Source organism: Notolabrus celidotus, chromosome 5 (assembly GCF_009762535.1).
Source record: "Notolabrus celidotus isolate fNotCel1 chromosome 5, fNotCel1.pri, whole genome shotgun sequence".
NCBI classification, from domain to species: domain Eukaryota; kingdom Metazoa; phylum Chordata; class Actinopteri; order Labriformes; family Labridae; genus Notolabrus; species Notolabrus celidotus.
In genome coordinates, this window is record NC_048276.1 from 23,388,407 (window position 1) to 23,409,066 (window position 20,660).

The 20,660-nt window shown below is 39.2% G+C and overlaps 1 protein-coding gene across 2 annotated transcripts in view; it reads right to left on the reverse strand.

The window, feature by feature from the left end:
* Window positions 1-2,000: 2,000 nt before the first annotated feature.
* Window positions 2,001-20,660, reverse strand: part of wscd1b (WSC domain containing 1b) — a 99,616-nt gene continuing 80,956 nt past the window's right edge. For both annotated transcript variants that reach the window (XM_034682891.1, XM_034682892.1), the window contains 6 exons: window positions 18,275-18,459; window positions 11,348-11,469; window positions 10,577-10,766; window positions 8,611-8,775; window positions 8,223-8,423; window positions 2,001-3,077 (listed from right to left, as the gene is read on the reverse strand). In XM_034682891.1, the coding sequence (XP_034538782.1) occupies window positions 2,725-3,077; window positions 8,223-8,423; window positions 8,611-8,775; window positions 10,577-10,766; window positions 11,348-11,469; window positions 18,275-18,459 (1,216 nt within the window). In that variant the 3' untranslated portion in view covers window positions 2,001-2,724. The remainder of the gene's footprint in view (window positions 3,078-8,222; window positions 8,424-8,610; window positions 8,776-10,576; window positions 10,767-11,347; window positions 11,470-18,274; window positions 18,460-20,660) is intronic.

Here is a 20,660-nt window from a genome sequence, read left to right on the forward strand (position 1 = left end):
ATTTGTGAAATCAGTCTGCAGCACATTAGCTATCAGAACATGTTCTTTAAGTTGTTCTGACAAAGGATCAAAGTGACAGGAGCTCAAGCAGAACAAAAGACACTCAAACCAACCCTATCCCCATCCCTGTGTTGTTGATGTTGCCGCAGTGCCATTTACAACGATGAGTTAAACTTTTAGAATCTTTGTTGTTTTTTCAATGTTATTCTTTAATTGATCAGTCACTTTGGATCAGTATGGAGCAGTGTCAAGAGGATCCAAATAGATGTCTAATGTGTACAAAAACCTGTTTTACTTATATTTACCTTTTTTAAGGCAAATTAAAAACTCATTTTCAGGAGATAAAAGTAACACTTTAGGCCATAGAGGTAGATGGATCATATGGCTGGAAGTGAACCTTTGCTTTGTGGATCATTAATCTCATCAATTTGACTACCTGTTTTTTTTCCATTCTAGCATATTTTGGTCCATATTTGCCTTTATTGGTAAGACAGCTGAAGAGAGACGGTAAACATTTGGAGGAGAAAGCTAGGGATGACATGCATTAAATGTCATGGGTTGAAATCAAACCCCGAATGGCCTCGAGGACTGTAGCCTCAGCATATGGCATGCACATGCCACTGCTGAGCTAAACTGGAATCCTTAAATACAATTTGTTTGACGTTCATTTTTGAGCTTTTATGTCTTAATTCATAAAATTTGACAGTGGATATAGTAGGTGACTGGGCGAGAGAGACAGGGGAATGACATGGCAAAGAGCTGCAGGTCGCCCACTTGTACACTTGTAAAGTCTCTTTACATGAGGCGTGATGTTGATTCCTATTTTTCCACCTCAGCAGCAGAGAGGTGCAAAATACCCCACTATGCATTACATGTCATGTATTTAATAATTTATTTGTTTGTTTGACTTTATGACTGTGTTTGATTGGACACCACAAGAAGGAAAGGAATGACCTGGGATCTGTGTGACAAGGACTGTAGCTTCTGTACATGGGGCGCCTGCTGTACCAGATAAACTAAACCGGTGCCTCATAATCATCTTAATAATAAAAACAGTCAGTTTACACAAAAAAACAAGAGAACAGCAAACATGCTGAGCCTGAGGGCAGATCTGTGTGTGTTGTATTAAGTGTATCAATGGTTCATGAAAGCAGCGCAAGGGGGGATCATTAGATGTCTTCCAAAAACACCCTTTTCCCTATCATTTAAAACTGCATATTTGATCAATTTTTGTACAAATTAATAGATGAATAGCTTTTAAATCTTAAATAAAACCAAGCAAAGCACGAATGTGTAAATAGGCTCTGCAAACCAGGTTTAATTAAGTACTGTGAGCTTTTAGTCAGAATTAACCGTGCGCGCGCACACAATACACACACACACACACACACACACACACACACACACACACACACACCTCTCTCTCCTGTGCGTGTGCTTATTAAATATATACAGTTGTGCTCATACGTTTACATACCCTGGCAGAATTTGTGATTTTTGGCCATTTTTCAGAGAATATGAATGATAAAAAATTTTTTTTTTCACTCATGGTTAGTGGTTAGGTAAAGCAAACTTTTTATCTAACAACTGTGTTTACTCTTTTTATATCATGAAGACAACAGAAACTACCCAAGAAACCATAAATTCTGACAGGGTATGTAAACTTATGAGCACAACTCTATCCATTTAGTGCCACTGTTTAAAAATCAAGATGACTTTTATTCTGCTTCAAGCCTTTCATAAATTACCAACAAATAATTGTTTGTGTTATTCGTATGTATTTGTTTTTTTGATTGGAAACATTACTTTGAGGTCACAGGCTGATACGTTTGGGAGCCTCTGCATTAAAGAGAAAACATTCATGTGTTTCTTCTGGCTTTCTTGAAACTCTAATATATACCTTTTTGGAAACATGACTCTAAATTTAATCTTGCTTCATTCATCTTTTTTGATGATACATCCTCCTGAGAAAGGGTTGTAATAAAATTTGAAACAAGACATTTCAAGTAAGGCCATTGTAAACAACTGAAGGAATTTAATGAAATAATCCACTCAAAGAAACAGCCTTTCTTTTACATTTTAAAGCATAAAGCACAAATCATATTTCTGAGTTCATGAACTATTTGTATGGAGCTTCCTCTCAGCCTCATGTAACAGCTTTGACGCTTTAATCCGACAAGATTGCAGACCTGTAGCAGCCGGCAGATTCCCACAAATTCAGTCTAATCCGGGTAATGCTGATGCTGTGGTTGTCATCTGTGTTAGTATGAAGTTGAACTTTGAGTAACATGGGTATACTGTATGATAAAAACACATTAAATGTCCTAAAGTGAAATTATAAAGAGCCAGAGAAAACCCTCTTCATCCAGATTGAGTCCATCAGGGATTAACACACTTATATTTGTGCAGTCGGCACTTTGCTGGATAATCCCGACTCTGCAGGCCAACAAATCATGTCAAATCCTCTCTGAGTCTTCGTCATGTTCCGGCTCTCAGAGAAGCAGCCCTGCTCGAGGTCTTCCTCCCTGCTCACAAGACTCACACTGAATCATGTTTCTTCCTATGACCTCCAGAGTGTTTCCATGACTCTGCAGCCATTCACAGTGTGTGTGTTATCAAAGAGTCAGGTGGTCCACTCACATCAGACAGAGTCTGTAAAGGTTCCCATGAAGAACCTCTCTCTGCAGGACCAGTTATTTAAACCTGTTTGACCTGTTCTCCTCATCATCTGGGGAAGTAGTCCTGTGGTAGTCTGCTCAAGTTCCTGCCCTGCAGCGCCTGGTCCACAGAACGAATTAGGGGGTCAATCATGTCCTTCATGTCCGCAGTGAAAGGGTCAAAAGAGGGTCTCTGTCCTCCTGAGCGTTTAAAGTGTCCATCCTGGTTGGTCTGAGCACACAGCAGCCTCTCTTCTGTTACGGACACATTCAGAAAGGCAGTGATGAGGTGGAGCTGAGGGAGGAGAGAACGCTGCAGCTCCTCATAGTGCACCACCAGCAGGTGGCGTCCATACTGCAGCCAGCTCAGAGCGTGAGACGCCCACCAGGGGGCGTAACTGGAGACAAACTCTGGCCACTCTGCAGGGGAAAGAGAGTCATTTAGACCGGCTAGTTTCAGAAAGAATTCTGTAGTTTGTAAATACAACTGTTAGGATACATGGAGAGATTAAAGCAGGATGTACAGTAAATGATCTGTGTGGCTTCAAAACATCAATACTGGGGGATTCTGTCTCTCCATTCAGGAGTTTACGGTGGCTGGCAAGGCTAACTTATTTGCAAATGCCAAAAGAGCTCCTGTAAGAGTAACATGTTGAAAATCAAGAGACAATGCAGATTTATGAACGCATTCAAGAGTCCAAACAAAAGCAAAGCGCTCTGCAAATTAAAAAAAAAGACAAAAAGACAAAACAATAATTAAACAGCAAACATGCTGTAAAAACACAAAGATGCAAATCCAAAGGGGCACAAACACAGACAATACATGCAAAAGAAACAAAAAGCTGCAGCTACCATAACACTTCACTCCCTGTTGTTATATTGTTGCACTTTCTCATCTCAACAGAGAATCCAGTGTCTGGTCAGGTTTCTATACAGTTTATTTCTTTATACTGTTCCACTAAGCGCCCCTAAAGGCCTGGACTGTTTCTTTTGTCATGTCGCCATTTGTCTTAGATCCTCAGAGCCCTAACAGCTCTTTGCCATCAAGCATCCCCTCCTACCTCTTGGGTGGAGTAAAGGTTCATGGATTACATGCTGCAGTCTCCTGTCTTCAGCTCACACATCTGCTACCAAGTGGAAATGGGGGATGTTTATAAGGTACTTGTCAATGCCGTTGTCTGTGGGTAACATATACTCACAACTGACCGATACCTCATTTAACCCCACTTAAAAAAAAAACAACTCAACCATCTCTATACAGAAATATCCATGTCAACTACCCTGTGGGGGTTGGTCCTCATAGATATGAAATATATAACTAGGTGAAAGGAGGGACTCAATATGATAAACATCTTTGTGATTAACATATTTGTGTCTTAGCTTATTTCAGCTCGCTTTAAATGCAAATTTGAATGTAATTTTTAATATATTCTAATTTTCCTTTTCTTTTCTGTTTCATTATATTTGAAATTTTAATTGTGTTATTTTATGCTTGTCTGAATATTACCAATGGTTTTAATCTTTTAATGTAAAGCACATTGAGTTGCCCTTGTGTATGAGAAGCGCTATACAAATAAAGCTGCCTTGCCTTAATGGAAATATACATTGAATAAGATGTAGCTCAATAAAATGCACAAATATCCAGATTAGCCAAACAAGATTTCTTGAGATGGTTAGTTTTAGAGGCTTGTGCTTTTAGTTTTTCGCTTTCTTAAAATAAGTTTTACAATATGTAAGTTTCCTACAAACGCAACTTCTAGAAAATGGAATGTGGTGAAGTCATTTTATGCACACATGTAATGATAGAAGGTAACCTATTCATCCCTTGGCGTCTTCTTTTTGAGTTTGGAGCATCTATGTTGAAGAGTTTGTCAGTTGCAGATTTTTATAAATTACTGATGCTTTAATGTTTTCTTTCCAAAATAAAGAAATGAGTCTTATAGTAAAGACAACATGTCATCAGTACACAGACTGATTTTAGACTAATGTAAATAAAGACTGATGTTGGTGTCATCTGAGTGTTTTAACAGCCCTGTCTAATGGTACCAACATAAAACTAAAAAGAGATGAAGGACAACATTGTGCAGACGATCTAAGAAGCTGAAAAGAAAGTAAGGACATAATGTTGCAGTAACAGCAACTAAAAGCCTTAATCTGCTGTGCACACATTGTGCCAACGCCATATTTAATTTCAGAGAGAATAAATGCAGTAATTCTCATCCTGTCAGATACTGCAGTGATATTGCCTCCTCTGGTTGCTCCATTGATGCCTCTTGACATTTATTTGAAAAGTCTCCTCATGTTATTGGATGTGAGGTGTCCGGCAGTGAAACCCACTTGATCTGTATGAATTAAAGATCAAAACAGGCTCTGAAGACGCACTGCAAGCATCTCTGCAAACACTTTATAATCATTATTCCACAGACTCTCTGGATGGAAATTATTCATCTGCAAATGGTCTTTGAGTGGTTTTGTAACAGAGAGATCACAGCAGAGCTCACACTGCGCAGCACTGACTGACTCAAAGAACACTGAGGAAGGTTATCAGCACATCTTTGAAGCATTTATTCAACTCCATATGAAATCCTTCTTTTTGGTGCTTTAACAAAAGTCAAAGTCCTGACTGCAGCCTTGATCTCTGACTCTCAGACGCCGCTGTCTAAATATTCTGTCTCAGTTTCCTCAGACAAAGAAATGAAAAACATTACCTTCCTTTGAGGTGTTTTTACTCTGAGACAAGTTTAGTTTGAATAACATTTTCAAAACTTCACATTTAAGTAAAAAGCTGTGAATATTAAAGAACCCTTGTCATCATGAATTAAAGGAATCGAGGGCTGTTTTGATTTTGTCTGAGGGGGCACAGCATCACTTTGAAATCCTCTGATCCAAAGTAAGTGGGACACTGTTTCTGAAGAGACAAGCTCTTGTTTGAATTCATAACCCTAAAAAATCTTTCAAAAATGGTCTGTCAGTGCCTACAGTGATATTTTTGCTTTTTGTGGTGTTATTACTTTAAGTATTTTCAATTTGTATCTCTAGAAGCTGTATGAGAACTGCTAAAAGGCCATTTCAGTTGACTGGTATTGGTTTATATTTTAAAAGCAGCAGAAAATAGCTTGTTTTATGCATCCAGTGTAGACTCTGTCCTCATCATTCCCTGCAGATTTATTTTACATGCAGGAGTTTGAGGAGTGATGAGCTAACATCTTAGACCTCATTGTTGGAGCCTGCAGGTGGATGCTGGGGTGGTGGTGGGGCTGAAGATACCAGCACAGCTCTAGGGCAGCAAGGGCGATGACAGAGCAGAGTGATGGATCCTAAATGTTGCGGCTTAAATAGACCACCAAATAAAGAGAATATGTTTGTCAGGTGATTGTAGAGAATTGTGTGTCAAATGTTAAAGCAGTGAAGCTTAGGTTGCCTGCCTGAACTAGATCCCAGGTCTCACTCCATGCAAATTATAACCCACAATAATTCATAAAAGTACCAACATTGTGTCAGAATAAGCACAAAATTCTGACTTCTTGGATCTGATTTTATAAAATATCCAGGTGCGGTAACCCAAAACAATCCTGGAAGTTAATATATTTCTTCACACTTCAGAAGTTAAATGAACTATTATTATATTTTTCAGGCTTTCAAATAACTACATTTTTATGAGAAGAATGAAAAGCTGCTTCAATAGTATCATCTGTAAGATGAATGCATGCTTCATTGGTATTTTGTGCCTTTTTCCTGCTTGATAGTAATGTGGGCTTTCTTCAGATTCATCAAATCTGTATAGATGTTGAGTAGGTTTAGGTAAAGGTTATTTTAGGTTAAGCTCTTACTGTATTGGCTGACTAATGCAAATAACTGTCTTCTGTCTCAAGAGTGCATTTGCCCACTTCCCCATCTCTTGGCACATTTTACATTGATGCATGCAACACTTAATGACATCAGCAACAAAAAGTATGAAAAGGTGATGCAAGAGTTGAAAACAAAACAAGACAAACTACCTTTGATGATTTTAATTCTAGATCAATTTAAGTGATATAACTAACTAACTAACTAACTAACTAACTAACTAACTAACTAACTAACTAACTAACTAACTAACTAACTAACTAACTAACTAACAAAAAACGGGGCCAGAGGAAGGAGTGACATTTCCTCACAAATTTATGTGAAAAATCTCGGAAAAGTTGGTGAGAGAACCTCATCCCCTCTCACTCATGCACATTAGACGCTGCTGCTGTGCTCAACCTCGTTACACTGTTCTTTTCAATCAGATTAAGCATTTGATCAAAAATCTTAAATTATTAACTGCTTCATTAATTTCACTTTAAGCAAACTTACCCACCATGTTTCCTACTATTACACCTCACTTCACTGGCTGTTGCTTAACCAGGATGTTCCAAAGTGAAGCAACATGGTGTTTGTGTTTCTCACAAATCTGCTGCTTTTTTCAGGCAAATTTTGCAAGTTCATTTTTACAAAATTTTGACTTTAATCTCTGAATGTTACTCTTCTGCTCCTGCTCCATTTCTTTTTCTACAATGGCCCTGATTCTGCAAATGTGTCAATAGATCCACAAACACCTAAAGTAAGACACGGTGAGCTTGTGAGCCTGAGCTCAAACAAACCCTTGTTCTGGATGCGATGACTGTGTTATATATTCACAGATTTGTGGATCTTGAACTGCAGAACTCAAAAGTCACGAGTAAACAGACGGCCTGTTGACAGGCATGCCTCAGTTGTAACTGATGTTTTGTGTGTATTTCCAGCTCCTGGAGCAAAAACACTTTGACCACTCAGCTGTTAATAACTATGTATGCATATACAAATTGGCCTAGATACTTGCAGATCTGGACCTGTGCACATTTCTGAGTACATATTTGTGCGCATATTTATGAATTCCTTGATCTGTTAACCCATTTGTGGATCTTTTTATGCATTTGTGAATATATTTACATAGTTCTGTGAATATACGTACAGAATTGCAAACTATTTTGCAACAATATAACCTCCATATTAATTGATGTCAATCCCCAGGTAATATTTTATCAACCTCAAGGAGGTTTTTGCAAGACTTAAAGCTTCACGAATTCAGCTCCCTTTACTGTTACTCATTGGCTCCTTACTTGTTTTGTAAGGAGCAGTCCATCTCATAACCTGCACAAATAGTACCTAAACTACCTCCCTGCTGAAATACAACTACAGCTTCAGTGTTAGAGAAGGTGCTTTTTCTGCAGTTCAGCAGAACTGACCATAAAAACGAAGCAAAATTGGATTAAAAACAAGACTTCCCATCTCTCACTCTCATGGGGGCATCATTCTGCTTGTGAGCTGCTCATTAGAAAAGCTCCCAGAAAGCACACTTGTTGTATGTTTTTGATCTCTAAATAAAAGCTGTGATACTGCTAAGTGCAGTTCTCACTGTAAACATGAGACTCTAATTGCTTCCTGATGCACTCACAGTCACAATGACAGCATGCCCTCTGGTCATTCGGACATCATGCAGCACTAACTACAGCATCCTTCTGCTAAGCAACAAACCACTGGGCCATTAAATGTTTGCTCTACCTTTGCTCTTCCACTGTGCGTCTGTAGCATGGCCTAAATGTCCAGCACACTTGCGGTTGAATTCGGCCATGAGGGAGCGGTATGGGTTGCGGATAAGCAGGATGGCAGAGTCGAACATCTCAATCTCTTTCTGACCGCTCTCGTGTGTTTTCACACAGACGCTGCGGCCGCTCTTCCAGTAATCTTTCTCTCCTTTGAAACCTGTGACAATGAATACATGAATCAGTAATGGTCATCTGTGAGGCGGCATCTCAACAAGCACTCACTCAAACATTCATTAAACGAGCTGTGAGGTGCCGCCCATACACACACACACACACACACACACACACACACACACACACACACACACACACACACACACTCTCTCACACACGCTCACACTCACCTCTGTTGTACAGTGTGCCGTCGAAATAGAAGCTGCCAGTGTAGTAGCCGGTCACGAGCTCAATCAGGTGCCGAACCCAGGTGTTCCCTGCACCAGGAAAACTAGACAGAGCCACGAGGGAGCTGGATCTCTGAGGCAGAAACATCCGCTCTTTGCACCTGGAGTCTGAACGCACAGAGAATTTAATGTCAGTAATGAATGAGAGGAAACTGCACCAGATTTAGATTTAATAAACCACAAAAATGTGGAAGCAGAGCATCAGAAATTCACTCTCAGAACAAAAGAGACTCAGAGTAATGAGACAAAAATTGCACTATGGTTGCAAAAGTGACAAAGGACCATATTTGGGTCGGATCTAAGTTTGGGAATAACAAGATGCTTTTGGGAGCAATTTTCTCCTTCATCATGCACTAAGGCCGGGAATCAGACTAGAGAAGTTTCTCTGAATCCAAACCAGTTTAAAGCAGGTTGCATCAGGAACATAAAGATAAATCTAACAAATGTTCTTCTCTCTCATCTCAAACATGAGCACACTACAAGATTAATGGTGCATCACAAACTAAAGAGGAGCATTGAGATTATTGTGTGCCAGAGGAATGTTTCATGACTTGTTATCACATGGAGAGGCAGATAGAAGTGAGAGATAAACCACCAGCTATTGAGCTGACAGGAGTGATGGTGAACTTTTAAATTTTCCTGTATCCAGTGCTGATATGACCATCAGCAAAGGCTCTTTTTCAGTCACCCCATCGTCTGCAGTCTAGTTAGCAACATGAGAAGAGATCGTATGTTCAGATCAACACTGAAGAGAAATCGACTCCTCCAGACATGTCTGCAAAATCACAGCCATAGAGCTGGCGTAGGGCTGATGATCTGTTGTTGGTGAGTCTCAGTTTCAGTTTGCAGATTTTTTAAAAGTCAAAATGAAAGCTTTGTCAGGTCTGTCCTCAAGAGGAGAAGAAAACAACTCCTAAAATGTGAGGTCGAATCCATCATTTCTGATGCATCCCAGAAGTGAGGATGTAGAAATACTGACTGGCGCTCAGGACACAGCATTGAGCCATTTTTTAGCTGAAGTTGAAATGTTTGATCTAGAACAGATCATTAGCTGAGCTTGCATGTGGATATCTGTTAATACGGATAGATAAATTGTTGTTAGAGTACCGTTAATGAGAGCTGGGAGCTCATTATGGTGGGTTGTATCACGCCTGCTGTTGCTCTCCAGTAGGGTCGTGCCCTTACTTAGTTGACTGGGGGCCATGACTCAAGCAGGGATGACATTAAATATGCATTGAACAGCAGAATAGCATTATACCCTTTCAGTCCTCATGAATAACATTTTCTTTAACTTCAAACATTAGAGAAACATATAGATGTATTGGTCCTCTGTGTAATTATTTAACTATGAAAGAGAAAAACACTAGCAGCCTGTTACAACACAGTTTATTCTAACATAAATCCTGCTTCTGGTAAGGAGGCGGGGCTTAAAGGAATCATAGTTTAGGGTTTTGGGGTGGCCAATCAGAACTCCAGGGAGGTCACTTTTCTGGACACGCCTCTGCTCTCCTGTGTACCCCAAAGCCTTCTGATCCAACAAGTACTACTCAGATAATCCAGATACTCTCATGCTGAAAATCCAAACCCCTGAGAACAGATTCTACCTTTTGATGTAGAGTAATGTTAATAGAGATTAAGAAAATGTCTACCATAGTATTTAGTCTGATAAAAAGAGAGGAATGGTTATTTTTAATGACTTTTCATACTATCAGAAGTCTTCTGCAACAAGTGGAGTCTCCCTCTGCTGGTAAACTGAAAGAACGCAGATGTAAGGCCCTCTTCACTTCAGAAATCAAGAGCCTACATCCATCTTTTTTAAAAACAGTCTGTCTTTACATGATTTGAGTAAATCAAATACTGTCACACACAGATAGCTGACAGAGCTGTACATGTATAATTGATATCTCACCCAGCACAGGTGTGTGGTACACCTGGTAGTGCTCTTGCTCAGTGGGAGCTGATGGTGTGGAGATCCCGGTGTAGTTCTCAGCAGTGTTCCCCGCACACTGCTGGCTGTCAGACTGCTGGTTGAGGCTGAACAGAGTCGACGTCCACGTGCAGAAACAGCGGGGCTTCTTGAACACGGCCAGCGGGAGCTCCTGAAAACCACAAATACAAACGTTCTCCATGTTTTCCTCTGACTCTTCAATCTTATCCTTTACTCTCCAGAGACACATTTCACCCAAGGGCGATGTGTCAGATCAGTTCAGCAGTATAGCCAGTATCACACTCCCACTTCATGCTCACTTTGGTCCATTTTTGTCCTTTTCTTTTCTCATGTTTCAAAGTCAGACTCCTCAAAGTCAGAGCAGAAGGACAGAGACTGCAGGGATTTTTCTCAGAAATACTATGCATAATCACACACATGGACACTCTAAAAATTAATCACAATGCAGACACTGCCAAATGGTGTGCAATATTTCCATTTCTGTTTTTCAATGAGACACAGCTGCAGCAGTAAGATGTCAGTGTAGGATTCATATTATCTCCCCCTCATTAGCGGCACATTAAACCTTGAATATTCAGAGAATCTGAGCAGCTCTGTGCTCCTACATGTGATCTCCTGAGGGTGGAGACTGCAGCTTTCTGAGCTTTAAGGTGTCCCATGATTCTCTACAGAGAGGTGTGTGCAGTAAATTGATAATCAGGTCGGTGACTTAGAAAAGAGAACTGATCAAACCTTGTCAGTGCAGGTCTCGATGCAGGCCTGAGTGGTCAGGTTGGGCTGGGAGGAGAAGATGGGGAAGGTGCTAAGGGTGTTCTTCGGCAGCTTGAAGCAACCTCGATAGTGAACGTTTCTGACTGAAAAAAAAAACATGCAGGAAAAGTGTAGAGAGTGAGTGAACCCTTTCAAAATAAAACACTTAATGGGATATTACTGTCACATTACATGTCATATTCATCCATATTCATACACTGATGGGAGAGGCTGCTATGTAAAGAGAACTTCAGAATTAACTAATCCCATTCACATACCGCTGGCACATGCACCTGGGGTGGTTTGGTGTCTGGTGTTTTGCCCAAGGACACTTGGGATCAAACACCGATCTTCAGATTGAGAAACAACCAACTCTACCACTGAGCCACAGCAGCCTACTGTATTTTTCATGCACCATGTGTCTAAAAATAAAAGTGAAAATATTAATTAATTAGCATTCTGATTTTGATTTAATAAATGACAATTGATTTTTTGTTGTTTTTAATAACAAATGAAGTTCTAACCTCATTAACATCAGCGCTGGTTACAGCGTCTGTGACAGGGATGGGCGTTCCCTCACAGAGTTCTCATCTGGTATTGATTACTCTTTAAAAATATTGATTCCACTCTTCTTTAATGAAACTTAAACTAAACATCTATCTCTGTTTCTCTTTGGGCTATTTCGGGTAATTTCTGTCAGAATTGTGCCGGGACAACTCGGGTTTTGCTCGCCTGTGTCACATAACCATGGGGACCAATCAGACATGAGAACTAATTTAACTAATCATCACTGTCTTATAAATACTTTCAAAACAAGACTTTTACAGGATATAGTTTTTTCAGTTTGGTTTACTTTTGAAAGTAAAGTGTCCCAATACTTTCTCTGACAGGCCGTGATGTTTTTTTGTTCCTGATATTATCTCCATGATCTCACTTTATGTTCTGTTGTAACATGATGACATTCAAATATGAAAATATAAAACTATGTAGCTACACTTTGTGACTTTAATCCTTCAATTTTAACTGATTTAACGTGGAAAGGGGTGTGTCTTATGTTGATGGTATGTTAATTCAATTCCTTTACCTTTATGTATTAATGATTTATCACTCCTACTTAACATTTTAATTTAATTCCACTTACTTGTTAAGAACATGTATTATCCTATGTATTTATTTATTCGTTTATTTGACAGGGGCCATGCAAAACAAAAACTGCACAGCCAGAGTTAGATATAAACTAATTTTCATCTGTGGTCCCTGGTTAGGAAGATGTAAAATAATGTACAACACAAATGATAAAAACATACTAGAATATAAAACAATCCATACTCAACAACAGTCCATCACTAATAACAACACATTTAAAATGACATTTCATTGTCTCTGTTTGGGTTATTTGAGTCGTTTTGTAGTGTGCACATAGTTTTAAATGGGGATCATTGTTAAGATTTTATTCCTGTGCCAGTTTTCCTTAGTGATTAAATGGCTCCCATCAAACAGGGGGTCAAAGTGAACAGGCTAGGTTTGATGCTGACCTGCAACCCTTTACTGCATTTACTATCCATTGTTCTGTCTCTAGTAAAAGGCATAACAGCCTGGAAGTACTCTTAAAAAAAGGAAATATAAGTATCATTAAAATGGCATGGAAAAGCATCATAATTGTGTCGAATTATTAAAGCTATTGTCCCTACTTTGTCATAAAGACAAATAAAAACATATTTGAAAGTACTGAATCACATCAGTACTAAAAAAACATCTATCTGTCTTTATTTCACTCCACACCTCAGTAACCCCTTAACATTTTTTTTCTGGATTTCAATGATTCATATGTGTCACCTTGTCAAGTTGGCAAACCTAAAATATCGAGAGAAATCCCATCCCTCTTCAAAGGAAACAATTTGCTCTCAAGTATGTGCACTGCGGAGGAGGTATAGCACATTAGAGTGTATAATAATGATTTAAGTGATCAGATCTATAAAGAAAACACTAGATGTAGATCAGGGTTTCATTTAAATACCTCACCTGTTCAAAGTCTCTCTGTTCTAAATGTATTCTTATACCAAACCGTATCCTGGTGCTTAATATATTCACCACTCAGCTGCAAATCTCCAGAGACACTGAGGCGACTGATCATGAATATTAATGCTGTATATGATATAAACTCCTTATATAATATATGTGACCTTGCCAGCAGTGATGAGATGCATTTCTTTAAAGCACAGAAAACAGAAAAATGTTTATGTATAAGGGGCTTTGTTGAAGTTTGCATTGTGCTGCTGTTTAATGAAGTCTTTTTTTACTCTAAAGGCCAGAACAGATCTTTCTGTGGAATAACAACATACACATTCAGACTTTCCCTAAATGTTTTTCTAAATGAAACAGTGGTTTTGATTAAAGTGCGTTACAAGCTGTTTGTGACATACACAGAGCAGAGGAAAGGACTAAAGCAGAAAACGTGTTTCCTTTGATAAAAGAATTCACTCTGGGACTCCACAATTACTGCCTCAGAGAAGACTTTGATGTGTCATCAGGTGAAAACCAGACGACATGACAGCTCACCCAAAAGTGAAGACCAAACACCTCGATCACTCCTGCTGACTGGCTACAGTATAGGTCTTAAGGCCTTCTTTGTCTCCCCCACTCCCCACCAAACTCTCCATCACCCCCATGTATTTACTTTTTCCTTACTTATTTATTTATGTATATGTTCCTTCCTTTTTCTTTTAACCTTTTATTTTTCCCTTTTTTTCTGTGATTTTGTTTATGTGTACATAGATTTTTCATCCCATTTTACTTAACATCGGTAATCAACCATGACTTGTGACATACTGTAACATACCTCTCTTCCCCTTACTCCTTTGAAATATACAAATGTTAATCATGAAGTCAATGGTTTTTTCTTGTCCGTGTTGTTTTGTTTCGTTTTGTTTGCTTACTTAGCTTATTAGCACCAAGCTTATAGTTAGAGCTGGCTCAGGCTTGGACCAGCTCTTAGTTATGATGCTACAGGCTTAGACTGCTTGGGGGAACTGGCACACTGGTATTTCTAAAAGCATCTGGAGATAACGTTTGTTGGGATTTGACGCTGTAAAAATAAAGATTGATTGATGTTTCTTGTATGACTTCTTTGTTTGTTTGTTTCCCCTAAATGTTGCTGTTGTCCTTACATTTCTTGCAGTTCTGATACTGCAACACATTTTGTCACTTTTTTCCATGTATAGAAGTTTGCAGACAAAAAATAAATAAATAAATGAAACTAAAGTCTGCATTCTCCATGTTAACAGATGGTACAGTGGTTGAACTAGAAATTGAGAAAACACATTGACTATTTTTGTTAAAACATGGTGTTTATTATATCTAATTCTTATCACACTGATTTATGTGCAGATGTTTATTTTTCTGATCAGTTTAGTTTGAATCAGTTATTTGATGCTATTAGAAGGGCTGTGACGCCATGTTTGACAACACAACCCTGTAGGCCTGTGTGCACCAGATGAGCAGAGTATATTGGGAATGCTGAGAGGGAACGTAACCAACATAACACAGAAGTCCCTGAACTTTCTTTAACAATGAGTGTCTGCACCAAACTGACACATGAGTCTGTCTCCTCTGGACTGTGCCAACCTTTGACAGAATCTTTGACATTTCATCTGTAAGTTGGATGTTTTGCTTAGCTAAAGGAGCAGGCCGACACTATAAAGGCTCCACAGACTCAGGTGCCAAATGACTACGTGGGGGTATTTTGGCTTAATGTCTGTAAAAGAGGAGGTGGGGAAGATGCCTCTTCCTCCTTTAAATACATTCAGGTGGTTTAAGGATGATTTATGCTTTACTCTTGATATGCATACATTCTGTATTCATTTTGTCCGTATTTCTGCATGTTTTCTGCAAGCTTGCAAATATGGACTAAATGCTACAGTAGCACCAAAAATCTTGGGGGCAGTAAAGCCAATAGTTTAAACCGTAGACTGTATAAATCACAAAACAGATCCACCAACATGTCGTGGAGTATTTAATGGCCTCAGTCCCCCACCCTCTGCAACACTGCCTCCAATTTAGCATCTTTCTTAACATACACATTATGAACATGTCCTCTAACCACCAAGTTTGTTGTTTTCATAAACGTTAGGCTCTTGTTTTTTTAGGTTACTTTTGATGGGCAACACCCTCGACCAGATCTAGCTTAATATCCATTCCAATGCGAGGGTCACATGGAGGCTGTGACAGTTATTCTGTTTAAAGGTAGGTATCTATTTTCAAATGTAAGTGGAGCATCAATGGGCTCTTAAGTGTGTGCAATTCAAAAATTACACCATTTTAATCAGCACAGATCATAATGTGAGACTACAAGAAGAAAAGCTTAATCAAGAGGACAATGTGACCTGATGCTTTGACATATTCATTTTACATCATCATCATTTATGTTTCATTAGTCTTCCTGGCACAAACAGGTGATGAAGTGAAATCCAACAAAGCTCTGAACACATCCATGATTGATGAGGAGTAGTGCTGGTGGTGATTTACTCTGTATTAGGCCATTAGCTCATTTGTTATTAAAAACAGAAACTTAAAAAAGCTGTAGTATAAAAATAAAGGCTGTAGAGAAGTTGGCACTGTAGAAGTCCATTTGTTTGGTACTCATTCCTGCTGTGGATTTGTAAACATTTGATGCTCCTATGCAGAGGCTGCTGTGGAGCCTCTGGGTGTCTTGTCTTGCTGGTTATTAAAACTGTCTGTCAACATTAAAGAAAGGATCCCTGCAGAGGCTGACCTTTCTGTTAATTATGAGATCCATTTTTGGCCAGAAACAGCCATTAGCTACATCACGCTCTTTAAGGGCACCAGACAGGAACTGTTCTTTCTCCTCACAGAACACAGGAGACTGAGGTCCTGCCGGAATTGGTGGCGATCTGTGAAGTTGGGTTAAAGTTAACACTTAAAAACATCAAAGTCACATGATGAAACAAAGTTCAGGGGGCAGGGAAAGAGCAGCTGTATGTGCTCTTCAAGGAATAACTGTTTTCATCAGTGTCATCTGTGGCTTTTCAGAGAGTGATGTGATCCTATCTCACACTTCACAGTCCTATTCATGACGTTTTAGACATTTATGTCTAAAACGTTACTAAACGTTGAAACAAAGCTGAATGCAAGCTCTGTGATTGGTCCACAAGGCAGCATGGTATTTCCTGCATTTGTAACATTTCTGGTATCCCCCATACATCGACTGTATATTCCATCTCCTTCCACATCTCCTCTCTTTGTAATAATTGATGTATGATCGACAACATCTATCTAGAGTGACTCGGATAATCTGACGCACAAGTATGCAGTGACACTACGCCATAGGGTCAACGCAGAAGTACAGACAGTTAGTCATTAAGGTTTTTTAAAAATACATACTCATAGGACTCATGTTTGAAAATACAGGGATTCACTTTTACATCAGCAGTGGTGACCCACACTCATACGAACAGCTCATGGTTGCCAGGTTAAGGTAGTAAATAGGCAAATTACTTTTTCAGATGAACAGTGGACATATAGGTTGGAGCAATTATAGTACAAGAGCTCTTTTCACAGACCACTGACATTTGCAGGGGTTCTATGAAGTATCGAATGAATCACATTCCTTGACCTTTTCGGTCTCCACTAACAATATCTACTTTTACATCAAAGTGTGGAAACATGTTGTTTTGCTGTCTATATATAGTTTAATTAACTATAGTGGCAAGATATAAATCTTCTAAGCTCAATTCTTTAAGGAGTTAAAGGAAAATGATAATAATGTATTTAAAAGTCCCAGCTCTTATAACTCAAATAAGGATTTTAGCTTGGGGGCACCCTCTGTATCCACCCTGGGTATATTTGGTTGACATGTTGTTTGTTTTAAAGCTCCTGAGAGAAGCTTTCTGTTTGTGTCAACTTTGGCGCCCCCTGTGGATAAAGCAACACCTCTTACCGTACAGTAGTCCTATTCAAAATAGTTAATATTTTCAATTTACACTAGCTGCGTCATTAAAGTCATGATGAGTGATTTCTTTGGGGTATTTTTAGTGTACTTTGATGCCTTAACCTTTTCTCAATCCTGGAGGATGGCTCTATAAACATCTTTAAATTATAAAACTTATGATGGTTTGCACTGAGGGACATTTTAAGTTCTGTTTTTTAAGCTCCTATGAATAACTAACTGTTTGTGTTGATTTTGGCGCCCCTGTGGAAATAGTAACACCTCTTATCTCTTTACTAATTTTGTCTTGTACATGAATGAGTAGTGGTCGCTAACCCCAAATCTTAACCTGTGTGCAACAGTAAATTGCATTACTCACTGTGAATATTTGCTTTAGAGGAGGCATAAAAAAATAAAAAAATAAGGCATTTTGTTTTCAGTACATCTCGTTGCTGATGGTCTGCTTTTATAACGAGGCATTGTTGTTCATTTCAGTTTGTTTCTATAAACTCCTCACAAGGGCAGATCTGTATTTATCTCATCTGAGGAGCAACATTGACTTTTCAGGGTCTCGCCATTTAACATGATGTTATAACATTACATATTTGACTATTTCTGCCTGATAGCCAATTCATAATCATTTCATTTTGTGCATTTTATATTTATTTTTATTTATTATGTGCTTTTTGTGCAGCTGGTTTCATATTCTCCAAACAAATTTTCTTTTGCAGCTTCCATGGAAAACAAACCTAAATGATTGTGATTGCTGCTGATTCAAGAGTAACTCGTTTTACTGAACTACACTCTGTGACTGATGTTTATTTATTTATATTTTCTTTTGAGGATTTCAGTTTAAAAGTTCAGTCATATCGTCACTCTCATGTGCAGCCCCCCCACAGAGCGGCTCATGCAGAGAATAAATAGCACTCAGTCCTGTGTCCTCCCTGAGGGGGGAGTTGACTCACATTTTCTGTGCCCGGGCAGCTGCTCCTCCACTTTATAAACCGAGAGGCGGCCCACACCGCCACAGGGAGACCCCCTCTCCCCTCGACACACCAGACTACAGTCCTCCTCAGGTGCCCGAGGGCTGCTGATCCGGTTCCCGCAGTGGCATTCAGCTCCATACTCTAGACCTGCAAACTGGTACCCACTGAACATACACAGAGAAGGACACACACGCACACACACACACACACACACACAGATAGGCTCACAGTTAATGCCCCCGCTGAGGGCGTTCAATACCCTGAAACCATCACCCTCAGGCTGAGCCCTCCCACAGGACCAAAGTTAACATTTCAAACTTTTCATTGAACTCAAAGTTGCAGCTTTAAACCTACAGTACACTCTGTCTGCTGTGGTGTTGGTCGTTCTTCTCCTGCGCTCGATTGACTGCGTTATACTCTCTCAGCTGAACTGCAGTCACCTCTGATCTGTACTTTACATATCAAGGCTGTTGTGACTCATCCTCCCTCTTTATCCCCCCTCCTCTGGACGGACACAGACCTCATCAAAATTGACCTTTTCATATATGTCCTTTGAAGCTTCCTCATAAATTGCCTTGACTTTTTACTTGTACTCATCGCAGTAATTGGCTTGCTCAGGTAACGAGCACGGCTGCTCTCTGTGTGGATGGGGAAAGGAAGAAAAAGAAGGGGGGGGGGGGGGCTCAGTGGGCTTAAGATGAGAGCACTGACTCTCTCTGTCTCTCTCTGGCTTCATCCATCTGTCCTCAGCTCCTCTGTTTCTGTGAGGCGACACTTCATGAGAATATGAGAAGGAATTATTCAAACCAGTCACTTCTTGAAACTGGTTTCACCTGCCTCTACATGCTTTCTCGCAAATGTGGCGTGCACTCTCCTAATCAGAGATACTCAACTTCCCCTGAAGAAGGCTGAGACCCCCACGTTTCAGAAATTTTAGTATTAAAACATTCATGGTATTAAATAATGCCATAAATCAAACTTTTGTATAATATTTAAAAAAATCTAAGCTAAAATCATGTTGTTTATTCATGTAATGATGCTCAAGTACTCTGATACGTGTGATGCTTAATCTGCTGGTTTGATGTTTCCTAATTCAGTGTGAGGAAGTGAAGGAAGTTGAATATTGTCAGTAAGAACAATAGGCAAAAGTTAAGTCAAGCTACTTTTGTCATTATAGATGTAGACGTAGATATTTGTAGATACCACATTCAGGCTTGTCAAATGCATCTGAGCCGCCATCTTGGAGAGGGGTTCTCAGCCATCTGATCCAATGTTAGCATTTTCTCTTCCACAGACTTCATGCTGCTTTGCTTCTGTGTTACATTTGTTTAATTTGCACTAAAGCCTGACCTTCGAGGCTAAGCCACTGATTGCAACTTTCTATTCAAATCCCTGCCAGCTCAATGTGTCACTACTTTACTTACCACTAAAGTTGTATCACTCAGTTATTACGTAGTATCTTTACTTGGGCATGAAGTGCTTGTCGTTGATCCTGCAGATGCTGCATCAACTTTAGCCAAAACTTTTTTGCTCATTGGTCATTTATACCTGAGATGCTCCTCACACTGACTTCAGCATAGTCACTTGATAAGCAGGCCAAATTAAGCTGGTGCCCCACTGGTGTCACTTTGTTTCCGTTCCATGCAGGTTGCAACAAACAAAATGCACCAAGAACAGAAACACACTGTGTCGCAGAGCCTTTACAGTTAAATAAAGGAGACATTTTGAAGCACAGTTAACCCTCCTGTTATGTTGTGGGTCAAATTGACCCTTTTTAAAGTCTATTTTAGGCAATATATGCCTTCCAAACCAGCTAAATACAGCATAAAAATCTGGGCAGCATGTGACAGAAGAGGTGTCATGTTAATTTATCAATGTCCCTTCGTAAAAAATCTAAAAAAATCAAAATGCAAAATAAAATAAACAAAGATCTATGTCATGTAAAACTATTTTATTCATATTTAGGGCTTTCAAATGTACATTAAAAAAGTTTTAACATTAATTTCAATGAAAAACGAGTGAGTTATCCTCGTGGAACCATGATCTGTGAGAATTAAAGAAAACCAATGGACCAAATCTTGAATTAAATGGTTAGTAGTGGAGTTAAAAATTAGATTTAAAAAAATGTGTATTGGGATTTTTCAGGGTTCTGACACTGGATAATTGAATATGCCCCGGTTCAAATTGACCCAGGACCATTATTGCTGTTCCAGAGTAGTATGAACTAAGAGCGCCTCTGTTGGTAGTAACTATATGCCGTATCTGGATCCATTCAGCTAATTTCTGACAATGATTTAGCTTTATATGACTGTGATGACAAGGTAAATGCATGTACTGTAAGTGCAGCAAACAATCTAGATGTAGA